The following is an 18,138-nucleotide window of genomic DNA, read 5'->3' as shown; positions in this document are numbered from 1 at the left end:
CTGTCCAATAGAACTTTCCACCATGGTGGCAAAGCTCTCTATCTAGAGACCAGTGCTGTGCCCTCTACTTCCATGTGGCTATTTAAGCAGTTGAAATGTGACTAGTGTACCTAAGAGACTGAATTTTTAATTTGACTTGGCTATAATCCATTTTAATTTAAGCATCTACAAGGGGCCTACTGGTCCTTTTAGTGGATGTACCACTGGGAGGGGCTGAGCCAACAGAGAGGCATTTCTGTTGGCTCCACAGGCTTCTGTGTCCAGGAAACTGTATGGAGGGTGTTTGGGAGGGGGATCAGTAAGGTCAACCGGCCAAACTCCAGGACCAAGACCAAAACAGGACAACAGACCAAACTAAACAGGACCAAGGCGGGGAAGTTCGTCAGCTCTAGAAAATTAAGTAACTGCTTAGCTAAGCTGGTTGTTCATAACTGTGTAAACCAGACTGCTGCTCTCCAAAATGGTTACATGTACTCTATAAGATGACTAAGTTGACCCACTGGGAAGTGCAAAGAAGATATTTAAGATTCTATTCATATTTTGTTTTTCAAAATTAAAAAAAAAATCTCAGTTTACTAAGAGTTACCAACAAAGTGACAATAGTATTTTGCATGCAATGTAGACAAGTTAAAATATGTTGGAGGTAGAAAACTATTCTAAAATAAAAATTTCATTTTAATACCTAAAACAAATATGTATTTAATATGCATGCATATATATGGGCAGCTACAAGTTCAAAAGTGTTTTACTGATAAGAGACTGTAATCAAAATGTTTGAAAGCCATTGAACTGGATGTGTGCCTCGCACTGGAACAAGCCATCGGCACGAACATACTGTCTTAAGAGAAAACCACTGTGTTTCCACCTATCGTGCACTGATTCACACCATTAATACCAGTGGTTCTCCAGCTTCTGTGAGGAGTGACTCAACTGCAAATTCTTCAGAGCCCGCAGAATCTAAACATCTGGGAATGGGGCCTGGAGACCTACATGTTCACCCAATCCCACCAATGGTTCTGAACCAGATGGTTGCCAGTCCCATACATCAAGACAGACCCATTGAAATCAGCTCTAATTTTTGGCAGGATTTGACTCTACCAAGAAGCTGCCCTCTGAATGTGGAATGGGGGACTATTCTGATTTACAAGAAGGGCAAATTTTTCCTGGCAAATCTATTTGCATCCCATTACTTCATTGTTGTTGTTTGCTCCTCACAAATCACAGGCAGATACCCCTCTTTCACCAGGTCCCTGCAATGCCCAAGTGGACGAAACATCCAACTTGACTTAAACCCCCAATGTGAGCCACTACAGAATCAACTGGATGACTTGGGCAATGCCCCACAGCCAAGCCGAGGTTCGAACCCACTGATTCACTGGGGCCCGTTCTCTCACCCTAGCATTAGGCAAATGATGATACCCGAGTGGAGAGACATTTGTCTTTCCATGTGTAGGCATCCTGAAACCCAAAATGTTAACCTGGAGAGTAAGAGCTCACGTCACGCCCCCGGCAGATGCTGAAGCTAGTGCTAGATGTAAAGATGGTTCAGAGACAGATTATCTAAAACATAGGTAAAAATGATCCGCGAGTTACTCATCACAGCTGTGTTCTTGGAAAGAACAGCTTTCCCACCCTCCACTCCTTAGCAAAATTACCTATGTTTGTAAATGTGGATGTGCTTTCAAGCCTGAAATCTTGCAACTGAATCTCAGTTGCAAACAATGTTATGGCATGATTATCTCCAAGCCATGAGAACAGCGTGGGGGAGGTAGGGCGGGGGTGGGGGGAGATGGGGAGAATCCTACTATGTTTTTTCTGCTCCATATGAGGTCCACCAATGAGCAGATATTAATGGATCCCTGCTCGGGTCCTAAGGAGAGGCCTTTGTATCAGATGAGACATGCAACTTGCTCTGACACAAACCAGTGGGGATGTGTAGAATGTCATTTGTTCACCCTGTGCCTCAGTTTACCCCCATGGACTCCATGACTCCGTGACTGTCTGCCAATTATCTTACCAGCAGATAATAGGCACAACAAGATTAGAACATTTGACTAATTCTTACTTCTGAATGTATTCTTTACGTTTCTGGGCTAGGTATTTCTTCTTCAAGTTCATCAGTTCATTGGTAAGTTTCTCGATCTCGTATTTATATTCTTGGCTCTGTGATTCATACATATTCAGCTCTGAAGACAAAACCTAACATGACAAATAAAACAGCATTAGCAGAAGAGACACAGTGAAACGATACCCTTTCCTGAAAATTTTTTCTCTCTCATTTGCTGCCATTTACCTCCATGGGGTGAGTAATACAAAACCCCGCCCAAGTTTAACAGCTAATCTGCTCGCTTTTGCCAGTTCTCAAGGTCTCGTCTAGGTAAAAATCTGACTGAGGTCTGCAGACTCCTAATCCAGGGGCAAATGTAGTGAAGCCTCTGCTTGGAAGAGCTCTTGGGCCACATTCAAGCAGGCTCACCCATGAATGGAGTAATGGGTTTCAGGTATATTGTGAGCAGAGACAGAAATATGCTCAGGCATACAGTATCAAACTGCACTTAAAGCCTTTTTAAAGAGCCTTTAGGGAAGTCATCACTAGGGAGAGTGATTCATTTGAGGATTATGGTTAAAAATTATTCTGGAATCATCCCACCATCACCACCACCAAGTAGGCCTTCAGTGTATGTGTTTTCCTAGGTTGCTGTTCTGCTAATGTCTATCACCCCTTCGCTGTTCTCTTTGGGACTCTTCACAGGCTCACTCTTTCTCCCAGCACCGCAATGTTTCCCTCTGCGAAGCGGGGAGCTGACATGCGCATGGGAGAGTCTTAAGCCTGTGTGAGAGGAGCCCTGATCAGCTGCCTCTTCCACTCTGGTGTCCCATAGATGCTCTTGGTCTCGAGAGAGAAGAGTGGGCATTCTCTCATCTGAACAGGCCGCGTAAAGCATGCCCAAGCGAGGAGTGCACCCCACAGAAACCAAAGGGAAGGAAAGAAGGTTACCATTCTAAGGGGCATGCAACAGAAAGATTCATTTTCCCTCTCGCTCACTGTTTGAAAAATTTGCACAAAAGGGACATCTCTGTCTTCTAGGTATTCATCTGCTTCTGAACGTGTTCCCTTCATTGCTTTGAAAATGATTCTGACTATGCTATCATGAGCTAAAGAATAGGACCTTCATGTTGAGAGAAAACCTGCCTTAATAGCTAAACAATTAGGAACAAAGGGTCTGTTTCCAAACAACGAATATCACATTTCCTAAAAGAGCCCAGATAATGAGGACAAACTGGCAGACGAGACGGGCTGAGACCACCACCTCTGAACCTCTTCCACCAGGGGTCACATTTCATCAGAGCAAAATTCTGGATCTCCTGAGTTAAAGGGTTAAAATCCCAAAAGCGCCAGCGAGCCATGCAATGCAATCCAAAGCAGAATGTGGCTGACAGCAGTGTGAAGACAGACATGTATTTTTCTAATCTATACCCACTCCTGAGAAAATGAGCTTTTGTTTTGTTGGGAATATATAATTGTTTAAAAGGATGAAAATAATCAAAAAGATTATGCCTCATGCAAAATTCGAACTACATCTCAGGATACTCTGGTGAAATCAACATTGAGGGATAAGTTGAAAATTAATGTTCTAATTACACGTCTGTTTCATCTGCCTTTTTTAAGTAGAAGGATGTGATTTTACAATGTCTTATTTGTGAAAGCATCAGAACCGTAGGAGGAGCACGGCATCTATATTACCCCAGGCAGAAAGGCAATGATTATCAACTTCGTTGTGCTGGTAAGTGCCGGAATTCAGCTGGCGTGTGCTACCTTCCGTGTTTGCGTGTGTGTAAGACTTCCCCGACATGCCCAGAATACCTAAGGACTCACTTAGGAGGTAGAGCTCCGGATACAATGGTAACACACCGTTTCCAAGAAAACTTTTAAAAGGCACACGTAATAATATAACATTCCATCTCCCCCAGTTGAGTTTCTGAAGTCACTTAGAAGGGAATTTATGCTAACAGAATTCTAAAGTGATTTTACTTTCCTTTCACAGTGACTGACTCAAGAGATGGGCATGAAGGCAGGCCCTGGGCACCGGGGAATAACCTGTGCTTCGCAGGGGGAACGGAATAGCACAAACCTGCTTGGCACAGTGGTTTGCTTCGGGAGATGATGGTTTTAAAACATTTCCTCTCTTCTTCCCCCCCCCCCCCCCATTCCAAGTGCCCTCACTCATTTTGAGATCATCGCCAGATACCTGTCCCCCAAATTTCCGTTCAGGTGCCATCATCCTCTCTCCAACTCTTCCCTTGCTCTCCTCCCTCTTTCAGAAAACAGAGAATTGTGGGGTCTATTAGTCTCACTGCAGGAGGGCAACTCTGGGATGTGTCCTGCTCCTCCTGGGACTGGAATTCTAAAAAAGCCAACCTCTACGGTGTGTGACGTTTGGGAGACCGGCTCCTTGTACCGAGACAGCAGACATGTCTGGGTCCCTCACGTGTGGCCAGGAAAAGGCAGAGGCTCCCACTTACTTTCAGCTGTTTTGTCTTTTCCCGCAGCGTGTGGCGATAGATCTGTAGCTGCTCGGCAGCCTCGGGACCAGGCTGTCGAGCCAGGATGTGCTTCAGCTCCACATACAGTTTCTCCTTTTCCTGGCAGAAAGTAAAACCACAAAGGAGATAAACAGCCCCGTCAAGTCAGGAAAAGTGCCTTTACCAGCATGGTCAGGAGAACTTGGGACCATCATAAGACACTTCAGAGTGCCACACTGATCACATGCATCATAGATCTGATCAGGAGCGCATCCAAACAACCCCAGTCAAGGGCTTAGGTTGGGCCAGCAAGGGAAAGTCTCTCTCTACCTAAACTTAGGATCACATGACTGAGAGACAAGGGCAGTGATGGAAGATTTGGACATGTGTTGTGGCCAGTAAAAGTAGGACATAGGGGAGTTTTCGCAAAAATGTCCTTTGAACTGTTGCTTGAAGAGTGAGTAGGAGTTTTCCCCAGAGCAAGAAAGGAAAGGTTTTGAGGCCAAGATTCAGAGTCAGGACAGGGGAGAAGTGATTCTAGTTCAGTAGGAGCACTGGACCAAAGGAGGGAGAAGTGGAGAGAAGAGGCTGGGCTCATAGGTAGGTTCTAGGCTGTGTAGTTTGGGAGGAAAGGATGAGCTGTGCCTGGGTTTGTCTTAAGAGGAATAGGTCCAGCAGGAAGACAGAGAACAGAGTGAGGTTCTCAGGGCACCAGGATAAGCAGAAGATGAAAACAGATGGACCTAAGCCAACTAGGATGGAAAAGAGGTAGATGTGAAGACATTCCTGAGATAGAATCAGTGGGATTTGGTGAAAGATCAGTCCAGGAAGGAAGGAACAGGACCTAAAAGACTCCAAGCCTTCTAATATGGACACCTTGGGGGCTGAAGGGTAATAGTAATGGAGCAGGGAGGCTAGGAAAGAAGGGGTGTGGGGAGGGGGGAAAGAACTGTTTCCACATTCTCTTCTGATTATCAGTGGGGTCTGGATATGTTGAGCTTGAGGTGTTGTGGGATATTGAGGAGTTGAAAATGAGGTCCCAGAGTTCAAACTAAAGAGCAAGGCCTCCCCCACTTTGCTCCTGGGTGGCTCACTGGGTTAAATCCTCTGCCTTCAGCTCAGGTCATGATCCCAGGGTCCTGGGATCAAGCCCCACATCGTGCTCTCTGCTCAGCAGGAAGCCTGCTTCCTCCTCTCTCTCTGCCTGCTTCTCTGCCTGCTTGTGATCTCTGTCTGTCAAATAAATAAATAAAATCTTTTAAAAAAAATATAAAGAGCAAGTTGGAACTGGTGGTGGGTCATGGCTAAAGCCATGAAAATGGCTCCTTCAACAAGGGATGGCCTTTAGGGTGGGCCAGAACAATGAGATCTTTGGGAGAGCCAACATATTGGGGGAGGGAAAGAAGAAAGACTGAGAGAAAAACAAACAAGGGAGAGTAACTGAATGCCCCCCAGCTAGGAGATGGCAGTGTTTACAAAGGGAAGCATGATTTGAGTGGTCAGTGATATCCACTAGGCTAAGAGAAGAAACAGAAGGGGTACTGAAAATGGCCTTGGGGGAGGCCTTTTAGGATGATACCACTGCAATAACATTGGGGGAGTGGAAGTCACAGAGGCTAGAGAACAAATCAGAAGTAGGAAGTAAAGAAAGCAAGTCATTTAAGAAATATGACATGGGGGGCGCCTGGGTGGCTCAGCCGGTTAAAGCCTCTGCCTTCGGCCCAGGTCATGATCCCAGGACCCTGGGATGGAGCCCCGCATCGGGCTCTCTGCTCAGTGCAGAGCCTGCTTCTCTCTCTCTCTCTCTCTCTGCCTGCCTCTCTGCCTAATTGTGTTCTCTGTCAAATAAATAAATAAAATCCTTAAAAAAAAAAAAAAGAAATATGACATGGGTAGAACTGAGATCTGGAAGTAGTTTGAGAGAACAGGTAAAAAGCCAAGAAAACTAGGATGTGCACATTCATAGAACTAAAAGAAAGGGCTTGCTAGGAACCCATAGCAAATCATAATTTCATAATTGAATTTAACCAACAAACAATATAGAATTCCCATTTGTACCCTAAAGTTTAATTGCTTGTAATGTGTGTTCAGATTCTTGAACTAGGGAAACTACATACAAGGGAAGATTTATTTCTTAGGCACCTCAGTTCTGGATTCCCATTTCTCTAAACTACAACAATTTGAACAAACATTGATAAAGACTAGTGTGCCTATTCATTTGTCTCTGTATGTATTTATTTCCTTAAGGTAATTATGTTAAAGAGAAAAAATAAGTAAAAGCCCTCTTAATAAATTACATGGCAAAGCAAATGGAAACAAATTTTTACGTAGAGCTAAGTATTCTTAGCATTGTCATCAAATAGTGTTTTTGACAGAGAACATGAGAATCATTAAGAAAAAAAAAATCAGTAGAAGAAAATTCATTAACTACTCATTGTCACCATTTGTTTTAGATTTTTCTTCCCTCTGGCCAAATTACAGAAATTTTATCACAAATAACATGACTCTACTTTCAAAAGAATGTATGTAACTTAAGAACTAGTTGGATGGATTAAGATTCTGGAGAAACGTGTATCCAAAAACAATACTCACCATTTAAGAAATAATTCCAGAAACGACAAGGAAATCCAAAAGCCCGTGCAAAAGAAGAAAACTTGAACAAATAGAATTACAAAGCGGTGGTTTTCCTTTGTTGTACAACACCTCCCGTCACACCTTACAACATAATCTTCCCAGTAAATGGATGTAGCAAGCAATGGGAAAGATGTCAGGAGGTGAGTTTATTTTCTATAGCCACTTAATGCCTGCTCTGTTGGAGAAATAACACTTCTGACAAGGCTTCAAGATTCAATTTGGAGAGGGTAATAAATATGTGGAGAAGCCCACAAAACCGTTTTGTCCATTTCTTTCAGCTCCCCTTCCTCTCTACCAGAATATGGGTAGATGTGAAAAGTAAAGAACCCCATGAAGACGAGGAGGAAACAATCTGGTTTGGGATATAATAACGTCTTAAACTGAAAAGATCATCTTACTCCAAGAACCTTCGAATGTTTCCCAGGCGGAACACTTTTCAACTGCTCTTGGCAGGGAGGAAAGAGACACAGAGGAGAGAGGCTGGAAGAAGCAAATATTGCTACCTTGGCTCATAAGCGAGAATCCCAAGGTCAACTGCAATGAATGGTGTGTCCCAAAGTCCAAAATGTGACAGGTCAAAAACCCAGTCATGATATACGCAAGAATCACTTTTCCCATGCAACGCCTCCTCTGGGGTTTGAAGACATGTTATAACCTTGAAAGAATCTGGAGGAAATTGTGCTATGTAATTCCTAAAGGCTACATGAGACTATCAGTAGAATGGAGCCAGAGGTAAAATCAGGTTGGCAGCCAGGGGATTTCACGCAGAGGTAAGAGCATGAATCAGCTCCCAGCTCTTGGGACCTAAGCCTGCTGAAAGGGCTCCACCCACCCCCTCTGACAGGACATGTGACCTTCACCGACAGTGAACCAGGCCACCATTTAGCCCGTCTTCCCCTGTCTCCACTTCCTGTTCTTTTTCCCAAGGCTATAAAAGGAACCAAAATGGATTTATTCTAAAGAATAACTGAGTGACTGAATAGTGAGGACCCATAAGTGTGGAGAAAAGTGAAGAAGTTGAGTGAACTACTATTGAAACGGTTGCAATATTCAAAGTCAAAAAGTTCTAAGAGTTAGACCACTCAGGCCAAGCGATGCATGTGTATTCCTGGTGGGTTGAGAGAACACCAAGTGAAACTTCAGGGTCTGAGACAGTAGGAATGGGAAGAGCCGAGGGAAAAGGAGTTGGGGGGTAGTGGCTGAAATGCATTACCAGGCTTCAGTGTGCATGAATTTTGGTCTGTGTTTACAATAGAAAACCTAACTGATAAAACCAAAGTGAAGGCCGGTCAACATTAACATTCTAGCTGTGTGTATCCTACAGATTTGTATTTTGGGAGAGCGTTCTGGTAATTTAGATAAATATGGAGTGTTTGATGGATTGAAGGTCTTAAGTACGATTGTTTTCCAATTTATTTCTCTCCTAACCCTCTACAAGGGCCAACCAAGCTCTTCAAACATTGTGCAATGGTGTGTATAATAACCCCATTTAGAGACAAAGCGTGCAATTCTATTATAAAGAGAATCTATCTTATGCAACAGAGAGACTCATTAGGCTGTCCGGTGTACATTGTCTCCATAAGCCAGCAGTGGCAGAACCAGCTGCCTTGTAAAACATATCCTGTCCTTCTTCGTTAAGCTGCATTCATTTCTTTTTAAACCAAGTCAATTAATTTGTCACTGGGTTAGAAGCACCATATGTCAATGAAACGTTGTAAGAAAATCATGAATAGTTTATTACTTCCCCACCAACAAAAGATTGCATCTTCAGGTTAACATTTCTTTATTTATTCAGAGTTTGTTCTTAATGCACATCAATATTACTTCGTACCATGCCTCACTCTCTAAATTATTTTGTGAACAGCTATACTGGAAAAAAAATAGACGCTTAGCATCAGGAGACTAGCTCCCACTTTGGCTGAGCATGACTTGCAAGCATAAAACTTATTATGTCCATCCTCGCAATGATGCTCCCTGGCTAGACATCCCATCCTCCCAGTCGGATAGACTATCAGACATGGTTATGGATTCTTTTGCTGCAAGAGTCTCCAAGTTATTCTGGATAAGAACACAGCTCATTATTAACACCGGCTGAGTAGAGTGGTACAAAATTAATTACAGTATTAGCTTCAAATAATGCCGTCATTACACGGTGACAATCTGTAACCCCAGATTGGAAACTCCAGACACGAAGTCACTTAGACCTCCAGGTGTTTGTATTTTATCTGACAATAAATTAAAAGTCTACATTCTGAACAGTCTATGCAAATAGGAGTCAGCGCTATTCTGGGTACAATATGGAGGAAGAAACCAAGCTGCTCTCAGAACTCCTTTCCCCACCGAGCTACAATTTTATATTCACTGTCTGTTTATATTCCCTGTCTTAAGCTCTGCATCTTCAACTGAAAACAGAAGGTAGTTCACATTCAATGTGCACCTTAACCCCTCTTCTTCCTCAGCTCGCCTACTTGAGGCAATAACTGACTAAGAGGAACTAATATATTCTGTTTTAATCTGAATCTGTGCTTGGCAAATGCCAGTGCATTGATTCTGTTCACCCTGGATTCATCAATTTGCTTGGGTGAGTGTTGCAAATAATAACTTCACCCTGGGAACCAGCTAATTCATGTGAATCAGTCAGCTTGGCTCCTGATCCAGAGTCACATGCTTATCTATACCCACCAGGGTGAAAGCCACGCACTGAGATGCTTGGATACGATGTACTCCAAAGAAAGAGACACCACCTTATCTTCACTCTAGCTCATCCGATGGGTTCAAGATGAAGTTGGTTTAAAAAAAAAAAAAAAAAGAAAGAAAGAAAGAAAAGAAAATGCCCCAATCATTACCTCTGGGAGAACCAACTTGCCAGAATACACAGAAAATCCTTTTTTTTTTCCAAAATATCAAGATGCCATTTATATTATTTCAGTATTTATTCCTTATGAATCCATTCTTTCCAGTTGCATTATGAGCCTTTAAAGTCAGAATTATGCTGGATCTTTCTGTGTGTCCCTCATACCTGCTACTGTGTTCTATTCATTCTAAATGCTCGATAATTTTGTTGCTTGCGATTATATTGTCAGCAAACTATGCCCATCATATCTCAGTAACGCACATCAGCAGAGGTGAGATATGCATATGTTGAGAACTTTCACTTTAATTAGATCACTGTAACAACTCCCGGTTAGCAGAGCTTATATAATTCACCCTAATGAGCTAGTTGCTCCTATAAATCATATATCTTTGAGTGAAATTTTGCACCATGCATATTTTGTCAAACTCATGCAAATACTTGATATACAACCTTGATCTCTTAGTAAAATGTTTATAGCAGTTTCTGATAGGGCAAGTGGTTTCAAATGCCTTTTTTAATTCATAAGACTAGCAAATGTCTTCACATTAATTGGCTCTGAAGCTCTGCTTACACGTGCGTGTGCATACGGACACATGAAAATGCAAGCTTAACTCCTAAATTAAATAATGTGTGCACTTTTTAAACAGCTTCCTTAAACACAAGAATTCTAATAGCACACATAACTCTTTTCTATAATTAAAAAAATGCATTACATTTTTTCCTGTTTGCTTGATTTTCGTTTCCTTTCCACCTTCCCACCCCCACTCATAATCCTTAACAAAAGACTAAAGCCAAATTTAAAATTTTTAAACAAAACTGCTTCCCTCTTTATATGAAGGCAACTACAGAGCAATCCCCAATTTATCTAGAAATGACTCTTTTCGTTAGTAGGAAAATAAATTAGAAACACTGTAAACATATTACATTTCTATCTAGCTTTAGGAAAGGGAAAGTAATGGCTGATACCTTGGGGCTTTCTTGTTTATTAGCTTTATAACGAAAATGTCAGCTAACCTGAACTCTGGACCTATCTTGTTTATGATGTCATGAAGTGGTAAAGCCCCCTAGAGAGGCTGAGACACGCAGGACTGGGGGATGAAACAGAATTACACAGCTGAGTTCCTCGTGAGCAGGAAACTGCTTGGTTACACAGTGGTTCTTGGCTCTAGATGTAGATGATTAAGTGTTTTATGAGGCATAGGAGAAATCTGCACACACTAACCTTCACCATTTTTGTAATAATAGGAAAAATGTTTCTGGTACTTTCTGATATAAACAACGCAAACTTTCTTGGGAGAGCTCTTTGCAACGGGTTTTGTCCTCCAATGCAAATAGATGTTTGTGAAGTCCTGGACAGGGTACATAATTGCCTGGATTGGCCTGAACTTCATCACCAAGACTGCTGGCTGGTTTTACCTTTGCACCTTACCTCCTAACCTAACATATGTGAAGAATTTGCACGTTAAGTCATGGTGGTGTTGGCTGTTCTTAGAACCTATAATGAAACAGGTCTAGAAAAATTCAAGTCCACTAAGTTCTTCTTTAGTGCCAGTATGACACATACGATTGTGCTAGTTTAATATGAAGATAAATAAGGTCCAAACTTCAAGGAGCTCACTTTCCAGCAGAAGGAAGACAAATAACTAAGTCATAAAATAAGACAGACTATTGCCAGGTCCCCAAAGAGGCGCTAGGGGTATTGTGCAGTGTGTGGGTAGATCTAGAAGGAGAGATGACATTCATCCGGTGGACTGCAGAGAGGGAAGTATTTCAGATGGATCTCAGTAGGAAGAGTAGTCATAGCTGTAATATTTGTATTCATGAATCAGAGAAGGGCCTCACTACCAAAGGACAAATTGAATAGACAAAGCCACTTGAAGTCAATCCACTGAAAATGGGATCAATTTTCATAATAAACAGTACAGAAAAAAGTTTGAGATTTTTTTTCCTTGAAAAACAGATCTAAAGTTCATTTTAAGAATTTAATTTTTTGAGTATTTTACCTTATCACTTTAAAATTTGCATTTTAATTGTAATAATGTATGATTACTGGATCAATTAAAATCATTGGGTTTGGGGGGCATCTAGCTCTCTCCTTTGGAAGAGCACCCAATTCTTTGATCTCAGAGCCATGAATGTAAGCCCCACACTGGGTGTAGAGATTACTTAATAAACTTTAAAAAGTTATTGGGTTTTTTAAAGATGCATTTATTTATTTGAGGCGTGGGGGGAAGGGGCAGAGGTAGAGAGACAGAATTCCAAGCTGACTTTGCCCTGAGCATAGAGTCAAGCACAGGGCTTGATCTCACAACCCTGATACCACAATCTGAGCCAAAACCAAGAAGCAGATGCTTAACCAACTGTTCCACCGAGGCACCCTACGGGCTTTTTCACATGTCTGACAATATTATGGTGCAATTTGACTTCTTGCATATATCTGACTTCTGCAGTACAGCAGTTTTTAAATTTTTTATTATGTAACAACCATACAAAAGAATCTATAGTAAAAATAACTATAAAGTGTAATAGTAAAATGAAGGCTCATGGTAACTCCATCATCCATATTATGAAATAGATCATCATCAATACCTAGCATCTGTGCAGACCCTTCTCCATCCTATCCCTGTGCCTACACAACTGCCACCATCAGCCGAGGGAAGCACCATCTGAATCCTGCGGTTGTCATTCCCTAGTTTTTTCCATATAGCTTGAACTATATCTATTATTTAATTTTACTTTGCTTTGAGCTTTATAAAAATAAGCATACCTAGTTTCTTTGACTTGCTTGTTTTACTCAACATAACTCATAATAAAAGATTGATTAATGTTGTTGTGTGCCTCTATGCATGTATTTCATCTGATACTCTGTTGGGTGAAAATTCCCCAATTTACCCATTCTCCTGTCCATGGAGTTATTTCCAGGGTTTTGTTTTTATCAACAACATTGCCATGAACATTCTCATGCGTGTTCCCTAGTCCTCAGTTTTAAGTCTTCCCACCATGTAGACCTAGGAGTGCGATTGCTGCATCTTAAAGAATATAAAAGTTCAACTTTGGAAGAGAATGTTAAATGATTTTCCAAAGTGCTCTCCAAAAATCCCCTCTGATCCGCACCTTTGCTATTTTTTTTAGTGTCACCAGGCAACCCTAAGCAAAGAATGTAACTAAAGCCATACCTAGAGTCTTATACACTGAAATTATAAAATATTGTATATTAAGCCACCAAATGGGTGGTAATTTATAACAGTGCAATAAATACCTAATACAGACATTATAACTGTCATTCCTCTAGAAATAGTAAGACAGTATCTCAATGTGGACATATGTTTTATTTCCCTTCTTACAAAGGAGGGTTAAGCATTTTTATTTTCAAGTTTATTTATCTTTTGTGTTTCCTCTTCTGAGAAATGCCTGTTTCACGCACATTGTTTTCCTATTTTCTACCGTTGATTTTTTCTTACTGATTTATAATTCTTTATATATTCTGGATTAAGACATACAAAATTTGTGCCTTACTTTCTTTGTGACTCCTTCTGAGGAGCAGACATTCTTAATGATAATGTAGTAAGATTTATCCATAATTTCTTTTATGGTTGATGCTTTTTGTATCTTAGTTAAGTACTCAGGCCAATTATTTTTAAAAGACTTCCGTTAGCAGAAATATTCAAAGCCTTCGTTAATTTCTCCCAAATCCCCTCCTAATCCTTTGATAATTTAAAACATTCTGTTTTGAGGAAGCTACACTTAGAATTGTTTGACTTTTCTCTTTTCCTACCAGATGCTGATTTGCCATTGCCTTTGAAATGATTCTAGAATTTTTCTAAAATCACTTGCGTTGACTTCAAGTGATCTGGCAACTTTTACAAAGCTTATAATTACTTTGCATTGTATTTGCATTTCTTGTTGGCTGATATTAACACTGGACAATCCTACTGAAAAAGAGAGACCAGTGATATCAAGATGGGCAGGAGTTAGTCACATGATGCTGACTGGGATGTCTGAGGATAGATAACAGTCATATAAATGGCAAGTTCTTTAGGGGATATATTTATATTATGAAAATATTCACTTTTCTGCACGATCTCAGAATTTGGGTGAACTGGGCAGAAAATACTGGAGAAGAATAATAGAAGTCATCCCAGCAGCTCTCACATATAAAGCAGGTACTATGGATGTGCCCGGCATGGTGCCCAACTCAAATGTGGCATTTCTTTTTTTTTTTTTTCTTTCAAGATTTTATTTATGTATTTGAGAGCGAGAGTGAGAGAGAGCATGCACTAATGGGAGGGAAGGGCAGAGGAAGAGGAGGGAGGCTGAGCAGGGAGCCTAACATGGGGCTCAGTCTCAGGATGCTGGGAGCATGACCCGAGCCGAAGGCAGACACTTAACCAATTCAGTCACCCAGGCACCCCCTGAAATGTGAAATTTCAATAACGCATCACAACAAACCCAAGAATTGATTGTTATTATCCCTACTTTCCAGATGAGAAAGTTGAGGCTTGGAAGCATCAGTGACTTACCTAAATAAAGCAACTAGAAAGTGGCAGAACCAAGATTTGAACCTATATAAAATAGAACATTTCAAAGATTGAGATGAACATGTATTATACCTATATGTGTGTATATATATATAGATATATATCTATAGATATGTAAAATACGTGTGTATATATGTATACGTGTGTGTATATACCTCCATCCTCATTCTTAAGCATTACTCACACTGCTTCCTATAGCAGGTGGAAAGTAAAAGAAGGGGAAAATATAAACCAAAGTATAAAGGTCAGGAGGTGAGAGTATAAAAGCATCCAGTAAGCCTGCAGTAGGAAAGTAGCAAGCGACTATCTTACTAGACTAGAAAAGAAGAATGTATGTGTCCTGAATGATAGACAGATGAGTTTGTTTTCAACCTAATAGGCAGGAGGAAACCATGGTGGGTTTCTTGGTGAGGAATATGTTAATAACATTGATATATTATCATATATCATATCCATGTACTACTATAATAATTTATAAGACACATAAAATAGAAGATTTTAAAGACTGAGATTAAAATGCACATATATGTAGAAGTTCTGATATTTTCTTCCAACACTCAGTGGATGGTCTTAGGTGCTCTACACTGGAGAACACTGGTCTAACATATTAGAAGTGAGGATCTACATCAGAAGAGTGGGCAGGGGACAAAACACATAAGATTAGAAATAGACGCAAAAGCATGGGGAGATGCAGTTTACTTGACTCAGCAACTGACCTGGCAGGAGGTGGATGGGGAAGTCAGAAGTAACACTGGCATTTCGAGCCTCTGGCTGTCTGGACAAGGGGCCACACCATGAACAAGCATAGCCAAGCCAGGGAAGGAGCTGGCTTCAGGAAGCAGATGGAGAGCTCCTTACATGGAGGACATCCCTTTGACAAACATGTATTAAGGAAACTGAGGCTCAGCAAGGCTATGGAATTTGTCCAAGCCCGCATACCTACAAACTGCAGAGCCAGGATTCTAACCCACGATGGTATGACTCCAAGCCTGGACCGGCACCCTCTTGGCTTCTTCCAACCCATTACCAAGCACCCTGCCTCCACCATTCTCAGTCACCAGCTAAACCAGAGGGACAGCCAAGGTAGAGAGGAATCAGGAGAGAATACAGCAGCTGTGTAACTATACATCGACAATGACAGCTGCATAAAGAAAGGGCCTTACACAATCAAGTTATTAAAATGTGCAGTGGGACCAATGAAAGGCAGCTGAGGGAAATCTTGCTAACTTGGAAAATTCTTTAGGGTAGTACATACTTTCAAATAAGCCAAATTAAATTTTAAAACAAGAAATACTCTGATGGAATTACATACTCAAGTTGAAATAACTCCAAGTAATTTGGATTTTGTGATTAAAACCTAAAAAGCTTCCAAGTAGTCATAAGATTGTGACATCACAGAACGGGCTCAGAGTAGAGAGGGCTCTGTCCTGCTCCGCTCCTGTTTCCTGTGTGCGCATCCCACTAAGTCACTCTCCTTCCCTAATCCACCAGATCCTTTTAAGCCTCCTTGTCTTTGCACCGGCCACCCATTCCTCCGTAATGCCCTTCCCCAAAAGCCAGCCCCAATCCTTGTCCAACACCTCTCAGCTTTTACAATGCTGCTCAAAGTAACTGCCATTGGGAGAGGGGGGCTTTTCCAATTTCCTCGAATTAACTATATCTTTAGTATTACCACAGCCTTCTTAGGGATTTTAACCTTGGGTGGATTTAGTCACAGAGTAGTCCTCTCTTTCATGCAGAGGATATGTTCCAAGACCCCCAGGAGATGCCTGAAATTGCAGATAATACCAAACCCTATACGTCCTATGTTTTTTTCCCATCCATGCCTAGCTGTGACAAAGTTGAGTTTATAAATTAGGTACAGAGATTAAAAACAAAAAGGAACAATGACAATAATATATAGTAATAAAAGTTATGTGGATGTGATCTCTCTCAAAACATCTTATTGTGCTGATGTGAGAGAGACAAAGAGAGGTGAATGATGCAGGCATTGTGACGTAGCCTTAGGTTCATACGGACCTTCTTCCTACATGTCAGGAAGAGGCTCATTAGCTTCTAGACCCGGCCAACCACAGGTAACTGAAACCACACAAAGTGAAATGGCACATAAGGGGAAACTACTATACTCTTCAGTTGATGGTGCATTATCGTCACTTGTTCCTCTTTAACTTTACATACAACATAAATACCACCACAATAAGCATGTCAGTGTGGCAGAGTTACGCACAACTGAGTTATTTTTCCGAACTAACTCCTAATGTAGAATTTCTGAGTCACATTATTTATATATTTAATCTATTTAATATATACTACCAAACTCTCGTCTAGAAATGTGACATCAATGCAGGGGCGCCTGGAGGGCTCAGTTGGTCGAACACCTGACTCTTGAGTTCAGCTCAGGTCCATGATTTCAGGGTTGTGAGATCACGCCCCACATCAGGCTCCACACTCTGCTTGGAATCTACTTGTCCCTCTCCCTCTGCCCTTCTCTCCCACACTCTCTCCCACTCTCTCTCTCTCAAATAAATAAACAAACAAATAAATAAATAAAATCTTTTTAAAAAAGGAAATTAACATCAATGCAAACTCTACCCACAGTATATATAATGTGTATACAGTGCCTACTGTCCCTACATTCTCACCAGCACTAGGCATCATCGATCTGTTTTTCATCTTTGCCAACTCCATAGGCCAAAAAAAAGGGATATTCTTTTAATTTTCATTCTTTTGATTACTAGTAATGTCAATCATGTCTTATATGTTTATTAGCTATTTGTATTTTTTTCTTTGTGAATTGTTTACTTATGACCCCTACCAGTTTTTTCATGGAGGTGATCATCTTTTTTCAAATCAGTTTGCAAAAATTCTCTACATATTAAGGATACTAACCCTTTCTCTGTTATATTTGTGGCAAATACTCTTTTTGCCTTTCCATTTTCAAAGTATTTTCTTCTGTGCTGAGGATGTTCTCGACTCTTTATGTAGACAACGAAACTATCTCTCCTTTCCTTTGTGATTTCTGCCTTTGATATTATACTTAGAAAGTCTTTGCCCTTCCCCTAGATGCATACCCTAGAGACATATTTATATGTATGTACAAGAGACTTCTATAGGAATGCCCTCTGAAATACTTTTACAGTAGTGAAAGTTTGGGGAAAAATACCTAAATATCCATCACTTAAAATATAGGTAAATATAGTAGAAATATACAGTAGAGGGTTCCCTGGTGACTCAGTTGGTTTGAGCCTCTGCCTTCAGCTCAGGCCATGATCCCAGGTGCTAGGATAGAGCTCCATATTGAGCTCTCTGCTCAGTGGGGAGTCTGCTTCTCCTTCTCCCTCTGGCCCGCTCAAGCTCTCTCTCTCTCACTCATTCACTCCCTCTCAAGCAAATAAAATCCCTAAAAAAAAGAGAGAGAGAATGAAATATACAATAGAACTACCCATAGTATCCATGTATATGATCACGGATATTTCTCAAAATATGATGTTGAGTGTGGAAAAAGAACAAAATTAATATGGATAAATGTAAAGTACACCAAGTAATTCTCCACATTGTTTGTAGATGCATCAATTTGCAGTAAAAGTA

General features: G+C 40.9%; 1 protein-coding gene across 1 annotated transcript in view; it reads right to left on the bottom strand.

Moving 5' to 3' along the window:
• Positions 1–18,138, bottom strand: part of CFAP58 (cilia and flagella associated protein 58) — a 92,173-nt gene that overhangs the window by 2,569 nt on the left and 71,466 nt on the right. The window contains exons 16-17 of the mRNA XM_059397711.1: positions 4,525–4,644; positions 2,066–2,199 (exon numbers count right to left, since the gene is read on the bottom strand). Coding sequence (XP_059253694.1) covers positions 2,066–2,199; positions 4,525–4,644 — 254 coding nt within the window. The remainder of the gene's footprint in view (positions 1–2,065; positions 2,200–4,524; positions 4,645–18,138) is intronic.

The sequence above is a fragment of the Mustela nigripes genome, chromosome 4, assembly GCF_022355385.1.
Source record: "Mustela nigripes isolate SB6536 chromosome 4, MUSNIG.SB6536, whole genome shotgun sequence".
NCBI classification, from domain to species: domain Eukaryota; kingdom Metazoa; phylum Chordata; class Mammalia; order Carnivora; family Mustelidae; genus Mustela; species Mustela nigripes.
The sequence above is the reverse complement of the archived record's forward strand: the minus strand, read 5'-3'. Positions and strand labels throughout refer to the sequence as shown.